The sequence below is a fragment of the Somniosus microcephalus genome, chromosome 13, assembly GCF_052327205.1.
Source record: "Somniosus microcephalus isolate GS21.2 chromosome 13, FLI_Smic_1.0, whole genome shotgun sequence".
NCBI lineage: Eukaryota > Metazoa > Chordata > Chondrichthyes > Squaliformes > Somniosidae > Somniosus > Somniosus microcephalus.
Genome location: NC_140999.1, coordinates 102,460,581 through 102,482,950, shown reverse-complemented (window position 1 = coordinate 102,482,950; position 22,370 = coordinate 102,460,581). Strand labels below are relative to the sequence as shown.

Sequence of the window (22,370 nt, the reverse complement as noted above, 5' to 3'; positions counted from 1 at the left end):
CAGCACACCAACTGAACAGGTATATCCAGCCAGCACACCAACTGAACAGGTATATCCAGCCAGCACACTAACTGAACAGGTATATCCAGCCAGCACACCAACTGAACAGGTATATCCAGCCAGCACACCAACTGAACAGGTATATCCAGCCAGCACACCAACTGAACAGGTATATCCAGCCAGCACACTAACTGAACAGGTATATCCAGCCAGCACACCAACTGAACAGGTATATCTAGTTGGCACATCAACTCAACCAAAACAGCTGTCAAACAAATAAAAGTCTTGCATTTCTATAGCACCTTTCACGACCTCAGGTCGTCCCAAAGCGCTTTACAGCCAATGAAGTACTTTTGACGTGTAGTCACTGTTGTAATGTAGGAAATGCGACATCCAATTTGCGTGCAGTAAGCTCCCACAAACGGCAATGTGATAATGACCAGATAATCTGTTTTTAATTATATTGATTGAGGGATAAATATTGGCCAGGATACTGGGGATAACTCCCCTGCTCTTCAAAAAAGCGCCATGGTATCTTTTACATCCACCTGAATAAACACATGGTGGCCTCGGTTTAATGTCTCACCTCGGACAGTGCAGCAGTCCCTCAGTACTGCACTGGAGTGTCAGCCTAGACTTTTCTGCTCAAATCTCTGGAGGGGGACTTAAACTTACAACCTTCTGACCCAGAGGCGAGAGTGCTACCAACCAAGCCACGGTTGAAACATAAAGGTTTAATAACTGGACTGGAACACCAAATCAACCAGTATACCACTCGAAGCAACAAAAATGCTAAACATCTGGCACACCCACTCAGCCAGAGCTGACAACAACTGGCATCAACTCAACTAGTAATTAATATGTGTTACATCAAACAACACGCAGGCTAAATAGTTGACACATCAACTCAATCAGAAATGTATTTCACTAATAGTCAAAATGTTTGGGTACATCACTCCAAATAACAGTGACAGTTTTCTTATATCCATCCACCAAACCGGAGTTTGTTTGGCAAGTATACTCTTGTAAGGTAGTCAGCGGAAATGGATGCCAGGGCCTGTATTTCAGCCTTTACTTTACACGTCTCCATTATTTCCATCTAAAAAAATAAAGAATTTATTGCAGTAGATTTGCTGTAGCAATGTACATATTTTAACATACATCAAATCATGACACTAGCAGAATATAATGACTTATCCAAATAAAACAGTGGTGTTTTACCACTTTGGGTGGGATGATTAACTTTCTGAATATTCTTTGTAGGGGCCTTTGTCAACCAAGGTGACAATAAAATCAGTTTGAGTCGAGGAGATTGGCATTAGTTCAATAAAACACTTAAACTGGATCAAGTAATATACCACTGCCATACCAAAATTTACTGGGATGGTTTTCATAGTATTTTAAAAAAAAAGGAATACTTGCCAATACAAGTCTGGTACAGTTATTTCTTTAAGTGACCCCCCGAGCCTCCACAGCTATACTCAGGGGAGATGTTGGGCTAGTTGGTAAATAGCCCAAGTGGGAGATTATAGCCCATTAGCTATCCCTCCCTTCAAATCCTATCCTCATTAAAAGCAATACATTTTTTAGTATTGATTACTGATTTCTTAGGTGATTAGCTTTAGTCGTGAAGAATTTTGATGGTGGTTAGCCCAAGTAATGAGGGGGGACGGAGGGAGGGTGCGGGCACAGCAATGTGAAGTCCCTGTTGCTTCCTTGGTACTGTATTCGGTTTCAAAGGATTTACCTGAGCAGGTGACCTGATTGGCTTCGGGGCTGTGTTATTTATTTTCTAGATCATCCTTTACATTTAGGTGTATTCTATTGTGAATCTCACTGGTCAGCTTGACATTCAATTAACACTGCTATTTTTAGCATGAACAAAGTGGAGGGTTTCTATTATATTTGGTATAGGGCAGTGATTCTGTTGTTCATCACTGGTGCATTATGAAGTTGTTCTTGGATATTTGTTCATTTTATGACTTCTGTCCAGAAAATATTTCCTACTGAATATTTGTCACATTTAAGGGGCACTGTTGTGTTTTATACCAATTTTGTAAAGAGGTATATAATAATACAATCAGTGATGTAATGACATTATTGCATCATTGATCATCACTGTGCCGACAAGTGTTTTAAAACTGTGTTTGAAATCAAGAAAAAAAGTGTCAAATTCATTGATGCCCCAGATAAGGCGAGGCTTTGGGCAGAGTTTTGAGAGCAGGTACTTTCAAACTTTTCCAAGCCGTTAGCCTGCCCCAAAAAAATCCCAATGTGGTAACGATGCCCAATGAATCGACAGCTTGTGCACTTTCTTTAGTGCTTCTGGAATGTGTCTTCCTGGTTACTGCTCGAAATGAGAACAATTGCTAGCTTTGTTTTTTTTCCCTAATAGTAAATAATTCAAAGTTGAAAAATACATGGGGCTACCATTTTAGATAAAATCACGGCGCAAAGCTTGTCCATTGGCAGTGTGACATTTGGCACCAAAAGACAAAGTCGCTCTTTATAGTATTTTTATCCAGACACACAAGTATACTTAATTAAAATTTACATTATTGCATAATTGCACAAGCGGTGCAGTATTATTTTTACGTGCATTTCTTTCACAGTCTCGTTCTACAGAATGCATGTGTTCTGTGTATTTCTTAGTACAATGTCCATATGCTTATTCATTTTGTGGAGATGCCGGAGTTGGACTGGGGTGGACAAATGTAAGAAATCACACAACACCAGGTTATAGTCCAACAGCTTTATTTGAAATCACAAGCTTTCGGAGCGCTGCTCCTTCTTCAGGTGAAGTGGAGAAATGCATAAAGACACAGCTTATATAGTCAGAGAATCATGTCAGATGTTTACAGGTAACCTTTCCAACTGCCATTTATCGCACCTCGGCAGAGAGATAATCACAGCAGTCAAAGGTGTGAATGGTGTCCAAACAGGTCAGTCAGGGAAGACGGACACCTCAGCACTTCACTCTACCGCAAGCCCACGGACAACCTCACGATGCTTCACTTCTCCAGCTTCCACCCTAACCACGTTAAAGAAGCCATCCCCTATGGACAAGCCCTGTGAATACACAGGATCTGCTCAGACGAGGAGGAACGCGATGGACACCTACAGACACTGAAAGACGCCCTTGTAAGAACGGGATATGACGCTCGACTCGTCGATCGACAGTTCCGACGGGCCACAGCGAAAAATCGCATAGACCTCCTCAGAAGACAAACACGGGACACAACCAACAGAGTACCCTTCGTCGTCCAGTACTTCCCCGGAGCGGAGAAACTACGCCATGTTCTTCGCAGCCTTCAACATGTCATCGATGACGACGAACACCTCGCTAAGGCCATCCCCACGCCTCCACTACTCGCTTTCAAACAGCCGCCTAACCTCAAACAGACCATCGTTCGCAGCAAATTACCCAGCTTCCAGGAGAACAGCGACCACGACACCACACAACCCTGCCACAGCAACCTCTGCAAGACATGCCAGATCATCAACACAGATACCATCATCACATGTGAGGACACCACCCACCAGGTACATGGTACATACTCATGTGACTCGGCCAACGTTGTCTACCTCATACGTTGCAGGAAAGGATGCCCCGGAACATGGTACATCGGCGAGACCATGCAGACACTGCGACAACGGATGAACGGACACCGCGCAACAATCACCAGGCAGGAGTGTTCCCTCCCAGTTGGGGAACACTTCAGCAGTCAAGGACATTCAGCCTCCGATCTTCGGGTAAGCATTCTCCAAGGTGGCCTTCGAGACACACGACAACGCAAAATCGTCGAGCAGAAACTGATAGCCAAGTTCCGCACCCATGAGGACGGCCTTAACCGAGATCTTGGGTTCATGTCACGCTACATGTAACCCCACCTGATGCAGGGTCATCCAGACTCGAGTCGACATTGGCTTGTTCTCTCTACACAGATGCGGCTGGACCTGCTGTGATTTCCAGCCAAAAAAAATGTTTTTTGTCTTTTTTTGTTTTTCATACAGACCCCAGCATCTGCAATATTTGACCCCTTGTGACCCCACCTCATTGTTCTTTGATGTAATGTTTCCCTGACTGACCTGTTTGGACACCATTCACACCTTTGACTGCTGTGATTATCTCTCTGCTGAGGTGCGATAAATGGCAGTTGGAAAGGTTACCTGTAAACATCTGACATGATTCTCTGACTATATAAGCTGTGTCTTTATTCATTTTGGATTGGTTACAAAATGGCCACCAATGTATTACTAGATAATAGACAAATTAGTCATGATGTTCTCATACTTCTTTCTTCCAGAGAGGCTGGCAGTCAACGTAGGGTCTCTTCTGCAGTTTGGTCAGCTTGCTCATGTCATTGTTAGTGAGAGGAATCAAAGCTTCTTTAGGTATATTTAACCTAAAGGTAACAGGTACAAAGAAAGTACGTCATTTGTTTGACCCTAATTTCCAATCTGAATGCAGATAGCAATTTAATATGAAAGATTAGTCTGGTGAACATAGAAAGTCACTACATTAAGTTTGATTATAGTGGGAACTAATATTGGATGCAAAGCATATTTTCTTATACTACATACATGAGAAAGGGTAACCATTCATGTGCATCCTGGTATCAACTCCTGTACGCGCATGGTATAAACCAGGTAAGGATGTTAGATTACTTACCTCGTTGGGCTTCATTCTTTTGAGTAAAAATATTGTTCATGTATAACTGGGAGTAACTGAGTGCACCACTGGGGAGAATTGCAAGGGCAAAACTACTTTAAAACATTGTTGATGCTGATAACATAATAGAGTCATAGAGTTATACAGCACTGAAAGAGGCCCTTCGGCCCATCGCATCTGCGCTGGCCATCAAGCCCTGTCTATTCTAATCCCATTTTCCAGCACTTGGTCCGTAGCCTTGTATGCTATGGCATTTCAAGTGCTCATCTAAATGCTTCTTGAATGTTGTGAGGGTTCCTGCCTCTACCACCCTTTCAGGCAGTGAGTTCCAGATTCCAACCACCCTCTGGGTGAAAAAGTTCTTCCTCAAATCCCCTCTAAACCTCCTGCCCCTTACCTTGAATCTATGCCCCCTTGTTATTGACCCCTCTACTAAGGGAAAAAGTTCCTTTCTATCTACCCTATCTATGCCCCTCATAATTTTGTACACCTCAATCAGGTCCCCCCTCAGCCTTCTCTGCTCCAAGGAAAACAACACCAGCCTGTCCAGTCTTTCTTCATAGCTGAAGCGCTCCAGCCCAGGTAACATCCTGGTGAATCTCCTCTGCACCCTCTCCAAAGCAATCACATCCTTCCTATAGTGTGGCGACCAGAACTGCACACAGTATTCCAGCTGTGGCCTAACCAGCGTTTTGTACAGCTCCATCATAACCTCCCTGCTCTTATATTCTATGCCTCGGCTAATGAAGGCAAGTATCCCATATGCCTTTTTAACCACCTTATCCACCTTTCTGCTGCCTTCAGGGATCTATGTACATGCACACCAAGGTCCCTCTGATCCTCTGTCTTTCCTAGGGTCTTACCATTCATTGTGTATTCCCTTGCCTTGTTAGTCCCTCCAAAATGCATCATAATGGTGTTAGTGCATCACCTACATTCTTCTTATATTGCTCACCATTCATAAGAACGTAAGAAATAGGAGCGGGAGTAGGCCATTTAGCCCCTTGAGCCTGCTCCGCCATTCAATGAGATCATGGCTGATCTGATCTTGGGCTCAGCTCCATTTCCCTGCCCGCTTCCCATAACCCATCACTCCCTTATTGTTCAACAATCTGTCTATCTCCACCTTAAATATATTAAATGATCCAGCCTCCACAGCTCTCTGGGGCAGACAATTCCACAGATTTATGACCCTCTGAGAGAAGAAATTCCTCCTCCTCTCAGTTTTAAATGGGCGACCTCTTATTCTGAAACTATGCCCCCGAGTTCTAGATTCTCCCATGAGGGGAAACATCTCGCTGCATCTACCCTGTCAAGCCCCCTCAGTATCTTATGTTTCAGTAAGATCACCTCATTCTTCTAAACTCCAAATGAGTATAGGCCCAACCTGCTCAACCTTTCTTCATAAGACAACCCCTTCATCTCAGGAATCAACCTCAATTCATGGGCATCATTTTATTTTCCCTCGGGCAAAGTGAAGAAACTTGTGATGAAATGGGTAAAATGGTAGTAAATAGCTACAACCACCAACTCCAATAAGTTGGAAAAATGAGGCTGGTTTGGGTAGATGCATGACACATGGAGCATATTTCCACTTCAAAAATGAAGGTGACCCCACAAGGCAAGTATTATTTGTCCTTCATTACTACATCTTGCCATGCCACTAGGATTCTGACAAAGCAGTGTTCTGTCACCCTTCTAACGGAGATGAGGCTAAGTTTCTCTTGATGTCTCTAAAAGAAGCATAATGTAAAAAAAAATCAGAAAACTGAAAAAAACTGTATCATCCTAATAAGAACACTGGGTACTGTACCAAAATCAGCAGACATGGGATATTAAGCCTCACTACTAACCTTTGAATATCAGATGGAAGTAGACCCAACCAACCTATAATCGGAACAGTCAGACTGTGGGCATCAAAGGACATAGACTGATATGTAAAGAGAAGAAAACAGTATTAATGTTTCCGTAGTGCACATCTGTCCTTTGGTTACATGAGAAAAAATACAGGAGGGCATACACAGGTTAGCCGTGTGGGCAGATATGTGGCAGATGCAGTTCAATGAAAGAAAGTGTGAAATAGCAAGCCACAGAATCATAGGGCTGGATTTTGCAAATGGGGAGCTTTTGGAGGCGGAACTCCCACTTGTCGGGTTTTAGTCCCACCTCCATTGACTTCTGGCCTCCATTGACTTCTGGCCACCCCACGCTATTTTCCCTTGATTGACCTTGTTAAGCCTGCCCAGCAGGCTTAGCAGGCCAATTAAGGGGAAGCCAGTTACAGAGAACGTCAGCGTATGACGTTTCATTTGACAGATGAATTGTCATCGTTTGACAGCTCTGTGAAGCTGTCAAACACTGACATTCTCTGTAGTTTGATGAGTTCTTGAATTCGCGCCCATAGAATGGTTACAGTACAGAAGGAGGCCATTCGGCCCGTGCCGGCTCTCTGCAAGAGCACTTCGGCTAGTCCCACTCCCCCGTCTTGCCAAAAAGAGTAAGGAACAGACGTATACTCTTTTATAAAAAATAAAAAAAAAATAGGAGTCCTAATGTAATGGAGGAGCAGAGAGTTCTCAGGGTGCAAATACATAGTGGGGACTGGAGGTAGAAAGGTCATGAAAACGCAAATGGGATTCCAGATTTTATATTTAGGGGCACTGAATACAAAACAAAGGAAGTGATGCTGAATTTCTATGAGACTTGATTAGGCTACAGTTAGAATATTATACCATGAATGAGAGGTTATTATAGCTATAAAGAGATGCTTGAAGAACTGGGACTTTTTCTGTGGGATAGAGAAGGCTAAGGAAAACTTATCAGTGCTTTTCAAAATTATGAAAAGTTTTGAGAGGGTAAATACTGAAAAAAATATTTCCAATGAACATAAGAAATAGGAATAGGAGTCGGCCATACGGCCCCGCAAACCTACTCCGCCATTCAATAAAATCATGGTTGATCATCAACCTCAACTCCACTTTCCCGCCCGATTCCCATATCCCTTGATTCCCGAGAGTCCAAAAATCTATCGATCTCAGCCTTGAATAAACTAAATGACTGAGCATCCACAGCCCTCTGGGGTAGAGAATTCCAAAGATTCACAACCCTCTGAGTGAAGAAATTTCTCCTTATCTCAGTCCTAAATGGCCGACCCTTTATCCTGAGCCTACACTCCCTGGTTCTAGACTCTCCAGCCAGGGGAAACAGCCTCTCAGCATCTACCCTGTCAAGCCCTCTCAGAATCTTTCAATGAGATCACCTCTCATTCTTCTAAATTCCAGCGAGTATAGGCCCATTCCCAATGGTTTGGGAATTGGTAACAAGGAGACATAGACTGAGGATTATCACTAGAAGAATGAAGGAGGAAGTTAGAACTGCCACGCAGAGCATTGTTGTAACACGGAATGCGTTCCCTCAAGTGACCATCAAGGAAGAGACAAGAACATAATTTAAATTGGATAAAAACTTGAAAAGAAAAAAATACAGGGAAAGGGCAGGGAAATGGTAACAGAGTATATAGCTCTTGTTGAAGAAAGAAAAGAAAAAAAGGGTCAGCCATTTGGTAGCACCCTCACCTCTGAGTCAGAAGGTTGTGGGTTCAAGTCCCACTCTAGGGACTTGAGCACAAAAATCCAGGCTGACACTCCAGTGCAGTGCTTAGGGAGTGCTGCACTGTTGAAGGTGTCGTCTTTCAGATGAGGCGTTAAACCGAGGCCCCGTCTGCTCTCACAGGCGGACGTAAAAGATCCTGTGGCACTATTTCGAAGAAGAGCAGGGGAGTTATCCCCAGTGTCCTGGCCAATATTTATCCCTCAATCAACATCACTAAAACAGATTATCTGGTCACTATAACATTGCTGTTTGTGGGAGCTTGCTGTGCGCAAATTGGCTGCCGCATTTCCAATATTACAACAGTGACTACACTTAAAAAAAAAAAAAAAAAAAAAAGTATTTCATTGGCTGTAAAGCGCTTTGGGACGTCAGGTGGTCGTGAAAGGCACTATATAAATGCAAGTCTGTGGCAAAGCCACCAAAGAGACTCTCACAGTAACTTGTACAATTGTCTTTAATCGTTATTGTTACCTTTTAATGTTTGCCCTGTTAAACAGCGCGGGATCAATAAAATTGCGATCTGACGCGATGACGTCATCACGTGGGTCACATGACGTTCCCAACGGCGGGAAACGTGATGACGTGAGGGTTGAAGGGCGTTTCCAGTTAGTCCTCATGGAGTGAGCTAGTGTACAGACCTGTTTGGAGTTTCTCCTGCGTTTCTTGTTTTGTAATACTTTCAGTGCATTAAACTAAGTTTGTTAACTACCAGTTTAGTTCACAGTGTTTTTGTTAGGAGTGCATAGACTCCTGCAAGTCTTTCTTTTTCTTCTAATCAGGCGTTCATGATAAAAATAGTACTAAACTGAAGGCATCACATTATTAAAATAAATTTAGTCTTATTGGTAGCTTTCTTCCCAAAATTGCTTTTCTCAATTAGTTTTATTTTACAAGTATTGGACATGGAATAATCCCAATACAAATGATAAAGAAACATTTTGTCCAAAATAAGAACACTACTTTTTTTATGCCACATATTGTCCCCGCTGCTCCAAACATTGTCCTAACAATAACAATATAACAGATCAATGGTATAATTCAGCAAGGTAAAACATAAGGGAAAAAAATATAAAGCGATGTAACTAATTGAAAGTAAATTAATACCACAACATAATGCCTAGAACAATACTGATGAACACGTTGAATTTCAGAGGGGTTCTCCTGCCTTACCTTTGGTGGGAGATCAGTGAAATCCGTGGAGAAACTGTGTAAACGGCTATTTTGAGGCTGGGGGCTCTGCTTATCTCCCGCTGGAGAACCCCCGTTGAAATTTGAGGTGACTGGGTCAAAAGGCCACGTGTGCTTGCGGATGCAAAGTCACAAAAAAAACGGCAATTTTACCAACAGCTGGTAAATTACTTACTAATCAAGGCCAACTGGTAAAAGAATAAAACATTTAAGAGCACAAATCCCTTTTCTACCTCTTCCAATGATAGCTGTCCCTGTTAAATGAATAACTATTAAATTAATAAAATGTTTAAATGAATTGCAAAGATCGGAATTTATTCATTAAGCGTTGTACTACCTGCGCGCACCCCCCCGCCCCCCACAAAGCCCATGCGTTGAGCCCTTTTCGCCAATCAACGTGTTAAGCTCTTTTTACAAACATTTCTGTTCAGGTGTGAAAAATCGATTCATAACCAATTCAGTGACGATTCAGTCTTTTTTTGTAGAAAGGAGTTCAGATAGTGACCCCCCCTTTAAAGTACACCAGTTGGGCATAAACAAAATAAGGGCACCCTATGCATTGGAATAGGCTAAAAATTACATTGTGCACAGTGATAATATAGCCAGTTACACTGATGACTATTTCACCCAATATTTTATTTATTAGGACATTGAAAAGTTTATATTGGAACTAAACACTGTGAAAATAGTACAATATGCAAATTTTAAATAAACATACTCACCATTGACCCATACTTGTAAATGCACATGATTTCAATACCTGAACACAACCAAAGCAGGAATAAAATGCATTATTTCTTGTACTAAGGAACATCAGTGTTACATTTACAAAGCGTGCCCCTTTTCGGTGACATAGCTCCGGGTATGGTTTTGTCTACATATAAAATGTTTGCTCAATTGGGGTCTTTGTGCATGTGTATCATAGGGGGGAATTTTGCGGGGGGTCTGCATGCCCGATCGGTGACAGGTCGGGTGGGAAAATGTTTTGACAGCAGGTCGGGACCCTGCTGTCCACCCGCCGCCACGCGACTTTACCAAATGTCGGGTCTGTCAGCGCTGAGCAGCTGCCCAAACCATTCCTTTCACACTCATGACCATTGTGGGGGGTACCGTTACATCTCACCAGTCACTGCAACTCACTAAGCCACTTCTAAAGGTCATAGAGTCATAGAGTAATACAGCACGGATAGAGGCCCTTCGGCCCATCGTGTCCGCGCCGGCCATCAAGCCCTGTCTAATCTAATCCCATATTCCAGCATTTGGCCCGTAGCCTTGTATGCTATGGCATTTCAAGTGCACATCCAAATGCTTCTTAAATGTTGTGAGGGTTTCTGCCTCCACAACCCTTTCAGGCAGTGAGTTCCAGACTCCAACCACCCTCTGGGTGAAAAAGTTCTTTCTCAAATCCCCTCTAAACCTCCCGCCCTTTACCTTGAATCTATGCCCCCTAGTTATCGACCCCTCTACTAAGGGAAAAAGCTCCTCAGCATCCATCCTATCTATGCCCCTCATAATTTTGTACACCTCAATCATGTCCCCCCTCAGCCTCCTCAGCTCCAAGGAAAACAAACCCAACCTGCCCAGTCTCTCTTCATAGCTGAAGCGCTCTAGCCCTGGTAACATCCTGGTGAACCTCCTCTGCACCCTCTCTAACGCGATCACATCCTTCCTGTAGTGTGGCGACCAGAACTGCACACAATATTCCAGCTGTGGCCTAACCAGTGTTTTATACAGCTCCATCATAACCTCCTTGCTCTTATATTCAATGCCTCGGCTAATGAAGGCAAGTATCCCATATGCCTTTTTTACCACCTTATCCACCTGTTCCGCCGCCTTCAGGGATCTGTGTACTTGCACACCCAGATCCCTCTGACCCTCCGTCTTGCCTAGGGTCTTTCCATTCATTGTGTATTCCTTTGCCTTGTTAGTCCCCCCAAAGTGCATCACCTCGCACTTTTCCGGGTTAAATTCCATTTGCCACTGTTCCGCCCATCTGACCAACCCATCTATATCGTCCTGCAGACTGAGGCTACCCTCCTCGCTATTTACCACCCTACCAATTTTTGTATCATCCGCGAACTTACTGATCATACCCTTTACATTCATATCCAAGTCATTAATGTAGACCACAAACAGCAAGGGACCCAGCACCGATCCCTGTGGTACCCCACTGGCCACAGGCTTCCAGTCACAAAAACAACCTTCGACCATCACCCTCTGCCTTCTGCCACTAAGCCAGTTTTGTATCCAATGTGCCAAGGCACCCTGGATTCCATGGGCTCTTACCTTCTTGACCAGTCTCCTGTGCGGGACTTTATCGAAGGCCTTACTGAAATCCATGTATACCACATCCACTGCGTTACCCTCATCCACACACCTAGTCACCCCCTCAAAAAATTCAATCAAATTAGTCAGACATGATCTTCCCTTGACAAAGCCATGTTGACTATCCCTGATTAATCCTTGCCTCTCCAAGTGGAGACAAATTTGTCCAAGAACACAAAGTGTTGAAAATAAAGGTTTCAATGTTTGACACCACATTAACAGAAACTTTACATGAACATTGCATAAAACACCCAAGTGTCTATCCTTGTGTGTTGTTAGTTGGTATGATTGCATTAGGACGAAGGTGAGTGTGACAGGTGGCTAGTGAGATGGGGATGTGATAATGTAGATAGAGAGGGATGGATGGAGGTGCAAGGGAAGTTGGTGTGAGTAAGGATGAGCAGGAGTAGGGTAGGGAAGGCAGAGTGATGGGGATGTGATGAGAGGCACAGCAGGATGAGGTTGAGTGTGGCTTTGTACTAATGTATCGTGATCTACTGAGATCATTGAAACGTTTGCGGCACTGCACCCAGGTCCTCCTGACCACATCCCTGCTTGTGCCCTCCTCTGCAATGTGCAACCAGGCTGTGTTGATCTCCTAGGGAGGTCTTCTCCGCCCATGGGAAAGGAAAAGGACCTCCCTGTGTGCTGTGACTCCCTCCATAAGCATATGGAGGGAGTCATGGGAGAGCCTGGGTGCAGCCGTGCACCTCTGTGCAGTCATTGTCAGTGTTTGCAGCACCTCAATGCTGTAGAACACTGACAGCACAACTGTCAAATTAAAGTTTGCCACGGTCCCTTTAAGGAAACCGGCTGATGACGCGTCATCAAATGATGTCATCAAACCCGCTTCCTTCAATTGGGCAGGAAACTCGCTGGGCAGGCTTAATAAGCCGAATCACGGTAATTTTTATTCTATACAGTGAGCTGGAGCCAGCAGTGGGGCCGGGACCCGCCACCGACGTCGCCCACCTCAGACCCACTGAGGTTGGTAAAATCTCTGCTGGGATACAGGGGTTGTGTAGAGGTCTCATCAGTCATAATTACACATGAAGAGGAGGAGGGAGAAGACCCATATCTACAAGGAGCCAGGCCTTAACTCTTCATTCACCTCCAAAAATCTGTGTCATGTTTGATTGCCTTGGAATGAAAAGGATAAAACGAAAATCCAGGGGTTCTACAAGGCGTTTAAAAAAAAAAGCACTCTCAGGATGTGGGCATCACTGGTGAGGCTGGCCGTTATTAACCATCTCTAGTTGCCCTGATAAGGTGGTGGTGGGCATTCTTCTTATTCTTTGTAGCAGTTTGATACAACTGAGTGGCTTGTTAGAGAACTTCAGAGGGTAGTTAAGAGTCATTACATTGTTGTGGGACTGGAGTCATGTATAGGCAGACCTGGTAAGGATGGCAGGTTTCCTTCCTTAATGGCCATTAGTGAACCAGTTGGCTTTTTACAACAATCCAACAGGTTCATGGTCACCTTTATTGATACCAGATTTTTTTATTTCCAGATCTTTAAAAACTGAATTCAAAAATGTTCAAACAGTCATGGTGGGATTTGAACTCACATTACTCCAGTAACTTAACCACTACACTACTGTACCTTCCCATTATATTTGCCTTTCTGTGCTTCACCCAGGCCAAGATGAAAATCTACCCGAGTCATAGCAAAATCAGAGAAATCTGTGTTACTGCTTTCTACTAGTCTTCACAAGATAACTGTGCGCCCATTTAATTCATCCATCCAGAGATCTTAATGGCCCCCTCATTGGAGCATCAATTGTTTCTTAAATGATCCCGGGGTTTTTGCATCCACTGCTCTCTGTAATTTTTGCCCACCTGTTTACTCATAATTAATTCTACATTAAACTTTGGCAGAGAGAAAAGTATGGCCCTTAATTTCAGTAAAGTTTATCTATCTATCTAGAAATTAATCGGTCATCTCTGTTGTGCTTCTACTGGATTTCTTACTACAGGCAGGGTCTTGTGGACAAATCACAGTTATCATCGATCATTGAGGCCTTACGCACATTACTTGTGCACAACAAACTTGGTTTATCAAACAGTACATCTTTTATATCAGTGACTAGCTGCTGCAGAAGTGCTAAAGGATGGTGGTCATTAAATAGTTGCACCTTTTTGGTAATCTCAATAAATTCATGTTGGGTGACAGGGTACGTATTGAAACAACATGCACCCAGCATTTTGTTTGCAGGTCATTAAAGATATAAAAGGTTACTGAACGTAATCCCTAAATTGTTACAGGGTGGAATGTAATTTTTTCAGGAAAACTGGGAAAGCTTGAGATATAGCATCTTGGCGAAAAATCTTGGACAGCCTGTGCCCAAATATGTGACCAATGCTCCTGGTGTCCCTGTAAACACCCCCCCCCCCACCAAGTCTTATGCCTGGGTGCTGAACAGGAAAACTTGCCCCAGCCTATCCATCATGACTCCGCATCTTTAGGAGCGCAGGCAAGAAAAGCTAAGGTAAATAAATTGGAAAATTATACAACTCTGAAACAGTAATTACCATGTGGGTCAGCATCCATAAGAGCAAAAACTGGGATGTGCAGCATGTCCCACAGTTTCCGGACCATCAATCTGGTGCTTAGATCTGGCACTCCTTTACCCTGAAAGTCAGTCAAGATAATAGGATGTGAAAAAACAAAGAATATCGATATATCTCAATGAATAATTTGGCTAACACCTTGCAAATAATTTACCTGTTATTATCCCTTCTGGTCAATTGATTGTGATACACCACATTATCCTTTACACTTTTTTTTGTTTTCATTAAAATAATGGATGTCAGTGATGGGGAATGAAAGAGTGTCCCACCTTTGGCCCCGAGTGTCAGCATCAAGAGCCCCAATGGCACATGCACCACAGTTCAGCATAGTAAAGCTTCCTCCACTTCAGAAAAAGCATCATTGTGAATTTAGCAACTCCACATACCAACTGTCCCTCTCTGAGTGAGACTGAAGAACTAGTAGCAGTTTTGTGCTATGGATTGATGTTTAAGAGGAGCTGGGTTTGACCATCTAAACTAATTTCATGTTAGGACCCTTACTGCCAGCAGTGAGAGGAAACTTTCATCCCATTAGTCTGGGTCAGGCTTCAGCCACATTCGAAAAGACAGTCTGCCACTGTGTCATCCAGAACACCTTAATCAAACTGAGTATGTAACTCCTTCCTGTCACAATTTTTTTCTCCTTCTTTCCACCGCTGCCTCCAATTACAGTAACAGACACAAACCTACCTATTTCTAATCAGCAGGTGGAGACATAGGAAGGAAAGTCTCTGATAGAATAATCATACACAAGACCCTGGAACGAGCGGGTTCAATTGGCCGACTGGTCAGTTTGCACTCTGTATTTCCTTAGTCTTTTTTTAAAATAAAAAATGTGAGTAAATTATATAAACTAACAATCAGCTGAGAAGAAATTTTAAAGCTGTAATACCACCTTAAGCCCAAAGTTTTTAGTGATATTACTGCATTTATATGACGTTTCTATGCTCACTGTTTTAGCAGAGGTGTTGAGAGAACCAACACGAGGGAATAACCTACTTGACCCTGTCCTAATCAGCCATAGATGCGTCTTTCCATGACAGCATTCGTAAGAGTGACCACTGCACAGTCCTTGTGGAGACCACCTGGTGAAGCTACAACACAGGACCACATCCACACAAAAACAGCATGCTATTGACAGCTAAGCGATCCCACAACCAACAGATCAAGTCAAAGCTCTGCAGCCCTGCTACATCCAGTCATGTATGGTGGTGGACAATTAAACAACGAAAAAGGAGGAGGCTCCATGAACATCCCATGCTCAATGATGGCGAAAACCAGCATGTGAGTGCAAAGAACAGGGCTGAAGCCCACTGATGCTCAGTTTGGGTTCTGCCAGAACCACTCAGCTCCACAGCTCATTATAGCATTGATCCAAATATGGACAACCACCTTCAGCCAGAACTGCTGAATTAATGATCCTTCTCGGCCTCCTCCTGAGGTACCCACCATCACAGTTGCCAGTCTTCAGCCAATTCGATTCATTCCATGTGATATCAAGAAATGACTGTGCACTGGACACATCAAAAGTTATGGGCTTCATCCCGGCTGTAGTGCTGAAGACCTGTGTTCAAGAAGTAACCACGCTTCTAGCCAAGCTGTTCCAGTACAGCTACAACACTAGCATCTACCTGACAATGTACAAAATCGCCCAGCTATGTCCTATCCACAAAAAGCAGGACAAATCCAACCCAAACAATTAACGCCCTATCAACTGTTGAGTCTGTGCTTTCAAATGTAGTTATGCTGAATAACTGGACACAGACTACAGAATACTTAAACAGGTCTTTAGTAACTGAGGGTCAGGGCTGAACTGAAATACACTTTGCTCTACAGGGTTTATATACCGGTGTGGTCACCACCGGTACAGGTAGACTATCCTTTATCCGAAAACCTCGGGACCAGCCGAGTTTCGGATAAAGGAGAATTTCGGATTTCGGAAGGTGGGTCGGCGGGGGTCCGCGGGGGGGGTCGGCGGGGGGTCGTGCGCACGACTTACGCTGACGCTCAGCGTAAGTCAGTCGGGGTCGGCGGGGGGGGGGTCGGCGGTTGTCGGGGCTGACGGGGTCGGCGGTTGTCGGGGCTGGCGGGGTCCGCGGGGGGGGGGGGGGTCGGCGGTTGTCGGGGCCGGCGGGGTGGTCGGCGGTTGTCGGGGCTGGCGGGGTCCGCGGGGGGGGGGGGGGGTCGGCGGTTGTCGGGGCCGGCGGGGTGGTCGGCGGTTGGCGGGGTCGGCGGGGCCGGCGGGGTCCGCGGGGGGGTCGGCGGTTGTCGGGGCTGGCGGTTGTCGAGGCCGGCGGGGTCCGCGGCTGGCGGGGTCGGCGGTTGTCGAGGCCGGCGGGGTCCGCGGGGGGGTCGGCGGTTGTCGGGGCTGGCGGGGTCGGCGGTTGTCGGGGTCGGCGGGGGGTCGTGCGCACGACTTACCCTTTATCCGAACTTCCGCAACCGGAACCCTCTAAAAACCTTCGGTTTTTTCATTCAGCGTAAGTCGTACGCACGACTTACGCTGAACGAAAAAACCTTCGGTTTTTAGAGGGTTTCGGTTTTCGGAAGTCCAGATAAAGGGTAGTCTACCTGTACTACAATGTACAGGAGCCATCAGAAAGTAGTCCATCACCTTAAGGTATCCTCTTAAGGTGGTACAGGTTACATACACTACAATTCCTCCCCTTTTAGCTTAACAGTGTACACCCCAATTTAAACATAACATGGATAACATATATACAACTTTCACACAAAACTGTTCAAAGATTCAGTCTCTGAGGAGGCCTCCTGATCCGGGCCAGATAACGCCTTTCAGGGGTCTCTGGTTCTCGTTGCTGGGGTGACTCATCCATTTGATCTCCTATGGATTGAACATCATCATGTACGTTTGAGTCTGAGGTAGATGCTACAGGCTCAATAACTTCTTCAACTGGTGTCTCTGCCGTAGACATGGGGTCGACCCTTTTTCTCGATTCCACAAGTTGGTCAGCATGACGTCGTATTACGTTCTCACCAACGTCTACCGTGTACATCAAGGGTCCTTGTCGGGCACGAATTGTTCCGGATTGCCATTTATCATTCCTATAGTCATTGGCCAACACTGGTTGTCCTATTTCGAAACTCCGAGTGGCCTTGTTATTTACGTGCTGGAATTGCTTGTTTTCGACTTCCCTACGCACATTGGGTTTTAACAAATCCAACCGGGACCGCAACCTCCTGTTATAGAACATTATGGCAGGGCTTTGATTTGTCACTGCATGCGTGGCGTTTCGATATGCCATCAGGAAATTGTCCACCTTGTGTTGTAGTGGAATATGGTCTTCACTCATGGCCTTTATCGCCTTTTTGAACGTTTGTACAAATCTCTCGGCCAACCCATTGGTAGCCGGATGATATGGGGCAGATGTATAGTGTTTCACCCCATTCTTTGTCATGAATTTCTGGAATTCTTCGGACACGAACTGTGGTCCGTTGTTTGAACATATTTGTTCCGGCAACCCATTCCTTGCAAATATGGTTCTTAGAACTGCGATCGTCTTTTCAGAGGTAGTGGTCGACATCTTAATCACTTCTGGCCATTTAGAATGTGCGTCTACCGCTATCAAAAACATGGAATCCATGAATGGACCTGCAAAGTCGATATGCACACGTTGCCATGGGGTTGAAGGCCATTCCCATGGATGCAGCGGTGCAATTGGAGGTGCGTTTTGAACTTTTTGGCACCCTGAGCAGCTTTTAGTCAGATCCTCTATTTGTTTGTCGATACCTGGCCACCACACATAAGCCCTAGCAAGGCTTTTCATCTTGACTCCCCCCAGATGACCTTCATGCAGTTCCTTCAGAACTCTCTCCCTTAATTTAGGAGGAATAATCACCCTTGTTCCATACATCAATGTTCCTTGACAGACGGACAGCTGTTCTCGTCTGGCTGAGAATGCAGGTAACAGTGGTTCACCATGTGTTGGCCATCCCTTCACTATCAAATCGTAGACCCGAGACAGTGTCGGGTCGTTTCGGGTCTCTCTCTCAATACTCGCATTGGTGACTGGTAAGCATTCGATGATGGTCGAGTGAAATATCTCGACAGGGTCAACTGCCGGTACCTCTTCCGCTGTAGGTAGTGGCAGGCGCGACAGTCCATCAGCATTACCATGTTGCTTTGTACCTTTGAATTCGATATCATATTGATGTGCCCCTAGGAAAAGGGACCATCTCTGAAGCCTCTGCGCCGTCATAACCGGAACACCCTTCTTAGGGTTAAAAATGGAAACCAACGGCTGGTGATCTGTCAGCAGCGTAAACTTTTGGCCTTGCAGGTAATGGTTAAATTTCTTAACACCCCACACGAGGCTGAGAGCCTCCCTATCTATCTGAGCATAGTTGCGCTCTGCGGAGGTCAATGATCTGGATGCGAACGCGACAGGCCTTTCCAAGCCATTTGGCAACTTATGTGAGAGCACTGCCCCGATACCATATGGAGAAGCATCACAAGCTAAGCGAATAGGCAGCGTTGGGTTAAAGTGAGCCAACACTTCCTTAGAGGTGATCAGTGCCTTGCTTTTTTGAAAAGCCCGCTTACAGTCCTCGCTCCACTTCCATGGTACTCCCATTTGCAAAAGAGTGTTCAGCGGGTGTAACACCGTGGATAAATTTGGAAGAAACTTGTGGTAATAGTTAATCAACCCAAGGAACGACCTCAACTGGGATACATTTTCCGGAGCGGGAGCTTTCACAACAGCTTCGATCTTGTCAGGTGACTTATGAAGCCCCTCCTGGTCAATGACGTGGCCGCAGTATGAGATTCGCTTCTGAAAGAACTCACATTTCTGGCGATTAACTCTGAGTCCATATTCTTTCAATCTGGTGAACACCTGCTCCAAATTCGCGAGGTGTTCCTTATCATCATCTCCTGTAATCAGAATGTCATCCAGGTAGCATTGTGTGCCTGGAATTCCCTGCAATACCTGCTCCATGGCCCTTTGCCAAATCGCTGGAGCCGATGCCACTCCAAAAACCAGCCTATTATACCGATAAAAGCCCTTATGTGTGTTGATCGTGAGATACTGGCGTGACGCTTCATCAACTTCCATCTGTAGGTACGCCTGCGCCAGGTCTATCTTGGTGAAGTGTTTCCCGCCAGACAGCGAAGCGAAGATATCCTCAATTCGCGGAAGCGGATATTGCACCGTGTGAAGAACCGGATTAACAGTGATCTTGAAATCGCCACAGATGCGAACCTTCCCAGGTTCCCCCGGCTTGTTGCTCAACGAATGCTTCATGACGGGGACAATGGGTGTGGCCCATTCGCTCCAGTCCACCTTTGACAGTACTCCTGAACGTTCTAGCCCTTCCAGCTCTGCTTCCACAGCAGGTCATATCGCATAAGGTACCGGTCTGGCTTTGAAAAATTTTGGGTTTGCATGTTCTTCAACCTTGATGTTTGCCGTAATTCCTTTCAGTGTTCCCAGTCCCTGTTGGAACACCTCCTTAGCATCGTCCAATATTTTGGACAGTCGTTTAGGTTTGACATCGTCCTCTTTACAGGAATCTACAGTTAGTGCTTGTAAGGAATGCCAGTCCACATTTATTCTCCGGATCCATTCCCGTCCCAGTAGTGGCGGACCTCCCTCAGGTAACACATACAAGTCCATTTCCTGACTTTCTTTACCATTGTAGACCACCTTTACCTTTATCTTTCCGATGGGGTATACTCTTTGCCCCGTGTATGTTTTCAATACTATCTCCGTATCCCTCAGGGGAATGTGTGAGAATAACCTTTTGTAATCTTGCTTATTCATGACCGTCAATGCCGATCCAGTGTCCAATTCCATCTTCACTTGGACTCCTGCTATCCGAAGCATGACCCAGATAGTTTGGTGGTCTGCTGTGTTACCCACATTATGTATTTTTAGACAACCTCGTTCCTTACTGCTGGAGTCTGAATCCGTCTTCTGTTCATCCGAACTGTTCTCTGTCACCTTGTGTACTTTTTTGTACTTCTCCTGCGGCGACTTTTTGCTGCTGGTCTTCTTTCCTGACCGGCATACTCTCGCTATGTGACCAAGTTTGCCACATTGCCTGCATTCTTTATCTTTGAACCAGCACTGGTTCTGGTCATGCGTTGTCCTTCCGCAACGATAGCACTTTACTGCGCCCAATGCCATTTCATTGGTGCTGAATTCCAATGGCCTTTGCTGCATTTCTGCAGTGCCTCGTGCTGCTGCCTCATGCGATGCTGCAATGCTGAAAGCTTTGTCCAGCGTAAGATCCTTTTCCTCTAGCAGTCGCTTCTGGGTTCCTTCCCTTAGTAGCCCACACACAGACTTATCTCTCAGAGCGTCTGCTAGTCCTGTACCGAACTGACAGTACTTTGATAACTTGCGCAGTTTGATTAAGAATTCAGCGTTGCTTTCCTCTTTAAGTTGAATTCTTTTGTAAAATTTAAATCGTTCCGCTATCAGCAGCGGCGTGGGGTTTAAATGCTCTTGCAGGATAGTAACAATATCCGCGAAACTCTTTCCTACCGGTTTATCTGGTGTTACAAGGTGCCTTAATAACCCGTACGTCTTCGCACCCATCGAGTTTAATAAGGTTAGTGCTTTCTTATCCACCGGTACCTCATTCGCTGTACAGTAAACTTCAACGCGTTCCACATAAGTGGCCCAATCTTCCACATCGCTATCAAAAGCAGTGATGTTACCCGTTTTTGGCATCCTTGTTGAGTTTCCTTTCCTTCGGATTATGATTCTTATTTTATTTTATTTTTCAAAATGGCGGCTTCCCGCGCTTGGCGGCTTTTCCCGCGCTTGTCTTCCCCCGCCGACTAAAAATGGCGATTACCGCGCTGTTGCCGTTCTCGCCTCCCAGCGGTCCTTTATTTCCCCCGACGCTGCTGCTCTTGTTCCCCGCCGCTCCTGCGGTCCTTGTGGACATCAACGCTTTTCTAGCTGCTGCGCGTCTCTGCCCCGATTGCAGTCCGGCCCCTGACACCGGCTGCGGTCGTGTTCTCCGCCCTTTTCTTCGTTTTCCCTCCCCTTCTCCCACTGACAACTCGGCCGACTTCCCTTCCGTGCCGCTCGATCGGGCTTACCCGCCGCTGTCGTAGAAGGGATGATCACTGCCTGTTGCTGATGGTGGACTTCGTGGCCAGCAAACCAACCTGGGTTCCCGATGGCCTCCTGTGCGATGCAGTGCTCAGCAGGATGTTGAGGGCGGATGCCCCTTTTCGACGCCCGTTCTGAGGACGAAGCTTCCTTGGATGCAAAACTGCCGCTAGGTACGATCAGACTCGTCGCCACTGTTGAGTCTGTGCTTTCAAATGTAGTTATGCTGAATAACTGGACACAGACTACAGAATACTTAAACAGGTCTTTAGTAACTGAGGGTCAGGGCTGAACTGAAATACACTTTGCTCCACAGGGTTTATATACCGGTGTGGTCACCACCGGTACTACAATGTACAGGAGCCATCAGAAAGCAGTCCATCACCTTAAGGTATCCTCTTAAGGTGGTACAGGTTACATACACTACATCAACCTACTTTCAATCATCAGCAAAGTGATGGAAGGAGTCGATAACAAGCAGCACTTACTCACCAATAACCTGCTCAATGATGCTCAGTTTGGGTTCCGCCAGAACCACTCAGCTCCACACCTCATTATAGCATTGATCCAAATATGGACAGATGAGCTGAATTCCAGAGGGAAAGTGAGAGTGATTGCTCTTAACATCAAGACAGCACTTGACCCAGTGTGGCACCAGGGAGCCCTAGTAAAACTGAAGTCAATGGCCATTAGCGATAAAACTCTCCAGTGGCAAGTCACACCTAGCACAAAGGAAGATTATTGTGATTGTTGAAGGCTAATCAGCTCAGCCCCATGTAGTCACTGCAAGAGTTTCTCAGGACAGTGTCCCCCAATCCAACTATCTTCAGCTGCTCCATCAATGACTTTCCCTCCATCATAAGGTCAGAAGTGGGGCTGTTTGCAGATGATTGCACAATGTTCAGCTCCATTCGGAA

At 45.3% G+C, this 22,370-nt stretch overlaps 1 protein-coding gene across 1 annotated transcript in view; it reads right to left on the bottom strand.

The window, feature by feature from the left end:
• Positions 1–204: 204 nt before the first annotated feature.
• Positions 205–22,370, bottom strand: part of LOC147108504 (meiotic recombination protein SPO11-like) — a 66,733-nt gene continuing 44,567 nt past the window's right edge. Inside the window, exons 5-9 of the mRNA XM_086004278.1 lie at positions 14,330–14,429; positions 10,195–10,232; positions 6,526–6,602; positions 4,295–4,406; positions 205–1,099 (exon numbers count right to left, since the gene is read on the bottom strand). Coding sequence (XP_085860404.1) covers positions 980–1,099; positions 4,295–4,406; positions 6,526–6,602; positions 10,195–10,232; positions 14,330–14,429 — 447 coding nt within the window. The 3' untranslated portion in view covers positions 205–979. The remainder of the gene's footprint in view (positions 1,100–4,294; positions 4,407–6,525; positions 6,603–10,194; positions 10,233–14,329; positions 14,430–22,370) is intronic.